The sequence below is a fragment of the Clupea harengus genome, chromosome 10, assembly GCF_900700415.2.
Source record: "Clupea harengus chromosome 10, Ch_v2.0.2, whole genome shotgun sequence".
NCBI classification, from domain to species: Eukaryota; Metazoa; Chordata; class Actinopteri; order Clupeiformes; family Clupeidae; genus Clupea; species Clupea harengus.
Window position 1 is genome coordinate 13,279,652 of NC_045161.1, and position 7,500 is coordinate 13,287,151.

At 44.8% G+C, this 7,500-nt stretch overlaps 1 protein-coding gene across 4 annotated transcripts in view; it reads left to right on the forward strand.

Annotated features, from left to right (window-relative positions):
• The window catches only part of btbd8 (BTB domain containing 8), a 38,567-nt gene that overhangs the window by 15,580 nt on the left and 15,487 nt on the right, over window positions 1-7,500 (forward strand). For all 4 annotated transcript variants that reach the window (XM_012839587.2, XM_031575425.1, XM_031575424.1 and 1 more), the window contains exons 10-12: window positions 2,121-2,223; window positions 3,780-3,962; window positions 7,491-7,500. The exon at window positions 7,491-7,500 is cut by the window's right edge and continues 197 nt beyond it. In XM_012839587.2, the coding sequence (XP_012695041.2) occupies window positions 2,121-2,223; window positions 3,780-3,962; window positions 7,491-7,500 (296 nt within the window). The remainder of the gene's footprint in view (window positions 1-2,120; window positions 2,224-3,779; window positions 3,963-7,490) is intronic.

Genomic DNA, 7,500 nt, shown 5'->3' on the forward strand with positions numbered 1-7,500 from the left:
GTCCTGCCAGAGAGAGAGAGACAGAGAGAGACAGGGAGAGAGAGAGAGAGAGAGAGAGAGAGAGAGAGAGAGATACACTGAGCCCGCTGCTCTCAGCCAGAAAAACACCAATAACAACACGAACAGAAGCACCCCCTGACAGTATTCCACCCACTCCACACTCATTAAGTTAACGTGCGTCCTCACCTCCTTACACAGCCAGACGCAGGCAGTGGCTGACCTGGTTTGGGCTGAAGAACATTCTGTGGTAAACAAGGAGGAGGGCTGCCTTATTGAGTTCCAGACCAAAAATATCACAATAGAGGCTTCACATCAAAAAATAGCTGGCGGAAAAAAGGGGCTATTGTGTGTGTGTGTGTGTGTGTGTGTGTGTGTGTGTGTGTGTGTGTGTGTGTGTGTGTGTGTGTGTGTGTGTGTGTGTGTGTGTGTGTGTGTGTGTGTTCCTCTCCCAAAATGGATGACTCAGGTGGATTGAAGCAGGAAACTGTCTGGCCCTGTCATAAACAAGACAGAGATCAGACAAAGAGGTCTAAGGAGAGGCTCCACCACTAAATGCTTTATGTGGATCCAACTTCAGTGCTACTTGTCATTGTGTTACTTGTCATCCAGCTGGCAGCATTGGAGTGTTGTCATGTTTGTCCCATCAGCTCACTACCTGACTGCTGTTCCCCACTTTACAAGAGATTCTGTGCTCCTTTGGTAACAGTGTCTATTTCAATCAGCTGCCTCAACTGCCTCGTATTGAGACTGAAAAAATGGAACACAGCAAACTCACATGACTCTGAAGTCTTAAACTGCACTCTAAAGTGCGTTCGGAATTCCACGTTATGAGTGCAACATCCCCAGACCTCCGGCCTCCATTCTGCACTAGTTTCTGGGTCTGTCCAAGTCTTGCTATGACTGGAGTTTTCCAGGCGTCAGCTCTGCCGGTCACGATTCTCTCCGCAACGTGCCGATGTAAACAAGCAAACGTGTAAAAATGTAGGTCGAGTGAATGAGGGTGTTTTTTTTTTTGTTTTTTTTGCCTCTCGCTTCCCTCGCCTGTGTGTGTTTATGTGTGTGTGTGTCTCCCTGCCAGCGTTTGTGTGCGGCCCATGCTGTGGGCGGTAGTGTGTGGTGAGGATGAATCGGGCGCAGTGAGATGAGGTTTTTTCCAGGGTTACAGCTCTATATACGTCTCTCTCTTCATCCCTTAGCGCTGTCTACTGCAGTTAACATTTGGACATCAGCACAGCTCTCCTCCCCTGCCTCTCCGTTCTCCTGTTTATCTGTACCATTGAGAGATTGGTGGAGCTCTCCTTCCCTCTGGCTTTCTGTCACAAGTATGGGTCAGAAGTTTTTTTTACCACAGACCCGTGAACATTAAAGATTCAAGGGAGGATTTCAGGGCTATTTAGGATCTTGAAACACACCCAGCTCCTCATTATTTTAGTCATGGTTTGATTGGAGAGTTGGAGGTCAAAACATCAATTATTTATTATTTATCATCTCTATTTCCATATGAGTTTGCTCCCATTCTGGCTACACGCACAAGCAAATTTATAAAACTACTGGATGTCAAGGCATCTGGCTACACAAGATATTAGTTTTTAGATCATTTTCAGTTTTTGAGTGTCTATGAGAGTATCTATATGTGTGAGTGTATACGTTTGTGTGTGTGTGTGTGTGTGAGAGAGAGTGTTGTGTGTGTGTGTGTGTGTGTGTGTGTGTGTGTGTGTGTTTATGTGTGTGTGTGTATACACTAGCTGGCACGGCTGTATCCAGCGAGGGCGTGGAGTCTCATTCACAGGAGCAGCAGGGGCAGCAGTCCAGAGCTGCGTGGAGAGCAGAGCCAAGGCTGGCATAGTGATTATGAGCCTTTATTGTAGTCCGCTGTCCGAACCCACACTGCACGAGACAGATAACAGCCACCTCTGCTCTGCTACACACACCCCACAGCTCACACCAACTCACATACATTTCTCTGTGTTTGTGTTTGTGTGTGTGTGTGTGTGTGTGTGTGTGTGTGTGTGTGTGTGTGTGTGTGTGTGTGTGTGTGTGTGTGTGTGTGTGTGTGTGTGTGTGTGTGTGTGTGTGTGTGTGTGTCTGTGTCTGTGTGTGTGTGCGCGCGTGCACTATAGGTGGCAGGCAGAACATTTTGTCAAGTGCTGGTCCGAGAGGAGCTTTGCTTTGCTGCCGCCAGACCTCCAAAGAGACTGCCTCAATGCCGTGATACGATCCATGGTATGTAACGCACACGAACACCCATATATCCCTTTTCTCTCCATGTTACACACGCTTTAGGTATATATGTCTTTGTGAGTACACACCTGTCTTCACACACACGTGCACATTCTCCCTTTATTTTACTGCATGTAAGCATTCAGATTTATGGATTACAAAGGCATATCCACACATACATAAACACAACTGCACATCACAGAACCTATGCAGTTGAACATCACATACACATACCATTCTTCCCAGCCCTTTTCTCATGCAGCCTCACACCCCAGTTTTCCATGGCCTGTCCCTGTTCCCCACCCACACTCAGAGGAAGTCTCGCATGATGACATGCAGTCTGCCCACGTCAACACGTCCTCCAGGCTCCAACACAGATGTGTGAGGGGAGCTGCAGCCCTGTTACACACACACACACACACACACAGCACACAGCTCACCCAATTATACACAGTGTACACACTCACATACACACACACTTACTCTCTCTCACGCACACACACACACGCACGCACGCACGCACAGAGCCCTAATAAGCTGCTGTAAGTGAGTGTGGGTGCTCTGGTCCTGCTGAAAAGGAAATGGGCTGAACTGTAGGCCAGCTGCTGACCTCTGAATCACCCCTTGGCCACCTCCTGCAAGTGTGTGTGTGTGTGTGTGCTTTAATATTCGCCCCCTCGTGAAACTAACAAAATCATCTAATACAAACAGGGAGGTTTTCATATGGGAGTAACAACAGGGAATGTTACTCAAGAAAATAACAGTCACACATATTTACAAGGATTTCTCCAGGCAGAAATATTTTAAGCAAATAATTGGATGAAGAGCTGAACCGCAGGCAGATTAAGTATGAGTGAAAAATGGTGTCTGTGTGTGTATCGCAGTTGTTATTGTGCAGTAGAGAATGAGGCACTGAGAGAACAAGCCAAAAGCTCTTGTAGTGTAGGGGGATTTTGGTCCTTGGTTTGATTGCCAGCTATGATGTAAAACAGCAGTGCAGCCGAGAGGATTAGAAGTGGACATGTGTATGAACAGCCTTTATCCCTGACACAGGATGTAAGAGCTGACATCATCCACTGCTAACACACTGGCGGCCAGTGGCTAATATTACTGCCCCAGTGAAAATAACACAGTCATGGGCATAATACAAACAGGGTCTTTATTCATGCGGTAGTGGCTCAACCACAGGCAAGATTCCAAGCATGAATGTATTTATTTAGAGGTAGTTTTCATGGAGACTTTAGATAACTATGGTGTTGTGTGTAATGAATGTGTGATTGGCTTTCAAAACTAAAAAAGCGGGGGGGGGGGGGGCTGGTAGATAAAAACTGAGTGATAAAGAACAAGTAGGGGATAGAGAGAAATGGGGGGGGAAACAGAGAGGGGAAAGTGTTTCGTTGTCTGAATGCATATTTGGTGAAACATTAAAAGGAAATGTGCAGTTTGATTTATTTAGTTTTTTCAAGGTCATCTTACAAACAATGTAGACTGCAGTAACAACATGTGTGTGTGTGTTTGTGTGTGTGTGTGTGTGTGTGTGTGTGTGTGTGTGAATACAGACAGTGCAGACTGCAGTGACGGTGCTATGCAGGAGCGAACAATTGATTGGCTGTTTGCCAGAGGTGAAGTGGGCGCGGCAGGTGCTGAGCCTGGCCAATGAGCTTCAAGAGCAGAGCCTGTGTCTGACCGTCACTTACCTGCCCCAGGTCACGCACACACAGGCCTTCCACAACTTCCGCAGGGTAAGACACACACACACACACACACACACACACACACACACACACACACACACATGCAATACAGACACCTGTGCATGCACATACAGACTTTAACAGGTAAATGAAAATAAAAACATGTCACACTATTAGAACTATTATCCCACCATGTTGTTCTCCAGGGATACTGAAATGTATAATAGACAAGCTCACAGTCTTCCTTGTTATTACACACACACACACACACACACACACACACACACACACACACAGAGTAGGTGAGCATATGTGTGGCAGCAGGCATCCATTCTTACTGGCAGACAGAGTGCAATGATCAGCTGAAAATATAATGAATGATGGTGACCGCACCTCTACACATTTCTCTACACACACTCGAGCCCATGCAGTACTAGCAGTAACACTAAAGAAGAAGATTTCACAGACAGAACCAATCAAAACACACACACACACAAAAACACTCATGCTTACTTGCAAATAACCACATACAGTAATATCTGAGCATAGTTCCTCTGTGTAGACTTATACAGCATCTGCAGTGCCAGGACATGGACAGGACATGAGGAGGACAGCTAGGCTACATGATGGAGACCCACATGTGCACTTATCATCTACATGACTGCTACCGGATAACAAGCCACACTCCTTGCCCAAAGCCACCACTGTCAGTCAGATAGTTTTTTTAGCAGAGAACAGCAGAGTGGAGCGCTACAGCCTCAGGCTCGCTTTGCCAGATGCTAGTTAGTTAGGCCATTCTCAAAGGCGGAAGCCACTGCATGCAAACACACATACTCGCACTGTCTCCCACGCCACAACGCTGTCTAACACACACACCATTTCAAAGCTGATCATGTGGAACAGTATATGTGATGATTTCTATGATGGCGCTGTGAAATTTATTTTAGTCATACAACCGTTACTTCCGGTACAGTGATTTTAATCTGACAAGAGGCATGTTTGCCAGCCATGCTAATATTCATAATAATATCACAACCTCTCATGCAATATTGCTTACACAAGAACTTTGATATGTTTATGTCCTCACTTTGTTTAAAGTTTAAAGTTTAAAGTTATAGTTATTTGTGGCTTCTTCAACAATAGCATTGGTCATCATCTGGTGCTTTGTTGTTGACACGTAAGAAACACAAACACATCAATCCACAGTCCCTCAACACAGACACATGCACATGTAAGCAAGCATACACAAACACTTAAGCACGCACACGCATGCATATATGCAAGTCAGCAAGTTTTCTGAATTCCTTCCCACATTACACTGGTAGCATTGTATACATATGTTGAAGTGGTCTGTACTCTTGAGCAGTATTTGGTCTTCCTGCTTCTCTCCCTCTGTGTGCTGCTGTCACGGCGACTGAGAATATGCACTGTCCTCTGGCACAGGCTCCGCTGACAGTCCTCACGTCCGCCCAACAAATGGGCTCTGACGCGCATGGGAGGATGTGTGTCCCTGAGAGACAGCGAGAGGTCTCGGGGTGTTTCATCACATCCAGCCTACAGTCCGTCACCCACAGCAGAGAGAGAAACAGAGGGAGGGAGAAAGAGAGAGAGAGAGAGAGAGATAGAGGGAGGCTGAGAAGCACTCATGTCCTAGTCAGTGGCTTTTAGCAAATGTTCCATCCTCACACAGTTACAGGTAAACCCACAGTAGGTTAGACACCAGTAGAGCAGTCTGTATTTGATTGGGGGGGGGGGGGCGGGCGGGTGTAGGCCTTTTTTTCAGTGTTCAAAAATGGAAATAGTTCTGCAGATGCTCTTAATGTCTTGTAGCAGTTGTGAGCTTTGATGTTAGCCAAGTGGAAGGCCATGCCATCCCACAAAATACTAACATTTGCAAAAACATGACATTGAAAGAATAGCTAGTACATTTTTTTTACTGTTTTAGAAAAAAGACTGACAGAATACATGGTGCTTTCATTGTGGCATTGCCCCAAGCAAGGTGAGAACCTTTTCTAGTTTGATGACAAAAGGATGACAGGCTCTGCAGCATAGTCTTGCTTTGATGTCATATCCACTTGAAAAAACTCAGCGTTGTGTCTGCAGATGTGCATAGTTTTACTCCTTAAGAATATGAGAAAGCATGGTCCATATCAGTCACTTTCTGAGTTTGTCTTAATTGTGGCTGTGTAGCTTAATGTCTACATCTCGTCTGGTTTACAACTTACAAAATCACAGAGAAAGCATAGTATGTACTGCAGAACCAGAAGCAGTTGTCTCCATTTGGACCATCACAGAAACACTCAATCATGCATTTGGCATTCACATCGAGTGTGACAGCACAGGATTGTGAAGAGGCCCATAAAAGGCCTCCGTTCTCTAAATGATGTTCATTCTGACAGATTAGGGGCCACATGTATAAACGGTGGGTACACACTAAAATTGTGCTGAGCTCCTTTCTACACATTTTTATGAAAATGTGCTTACCGGGAAAACATGCGTACCTCTGTGCATGCTCCCAAGTGGCATGCGCATGATATTTGCAATTTGCAAACTGGCAACACTTAGAGGAACTAATGGTGATGCAAGTAGGCGTAAGATCCGTGTATCACTGCGGTCAGAAATTCTCACGCACGTATCGTTAATTTTGTAGGCTTATCACTGTTATTACTGTACTCATTGAAATACAAGCACCAAAAGATGATCAGTTGGATATTTAAAAAAAATCAATAGTGTTACTTTAAATCATAATTTAAAGTAACACTATGCAACAATTTGACACTTTTTGAGGTATGGTTTAATAGGCAACTAGTTATGGTACCATCCTCAAATTTATTTTGATAGCATATGGTCATGTGAAGGACAGATAAACACCTGTGTCTTTCCCACTAGCCATTCAGGATATGCCCTATGTAGTTCTGTGTACCGGGCTGGAATACCCTGCAAAAATGGAACAAACGCTTTCACAGCATGACATTGCCAGCTATACTGCCAAATACCAGTTAGTGTGTTGGCAAGCTTATATCAGTGTCAGCTGGGCTGTTGGTAGTAAGCTTGCAAGTTTTGGAACAGAACTCCTTATTGCTGCTTTAACTTTGAACACAGTCGTGAGCCACATATAAATCTCTCCTAATAAATCCACATGATGGTCAAAAGGCGCACATTCGGTAGGGAGGTTCACAGGGAAGATGTACATGCTAATCCAATATAATAATATAAGGATAGGTCTAGGAGGACGTTAAGTGCGTTCATGTGCACATGATTTTACACTGATGACTCATATTCAGATTTATGAGGAGAAAATGCGTACGTTGTGCATATGTTGCGTTTGATAACCCTGACAAAAAACCTTCGTACACAAATCGTGGGATTGTGCGTATATGGCAAGTTGTATGCAAAGATGCATTTGGGCTTATGACCTCACGGAATATCTAAACGAATCCTCTGGATTGGTCATTACATACTCTTGTGCGTGACAAATCAAATTAAATGCAATCACTGCAGACAACACAATCATCCACTATTGTGTTAAGTGTGTGTGTGTGCGTGTGTGCGTGTGCGTGTGTGTGTGTGTTGCAGAGAGAGACAT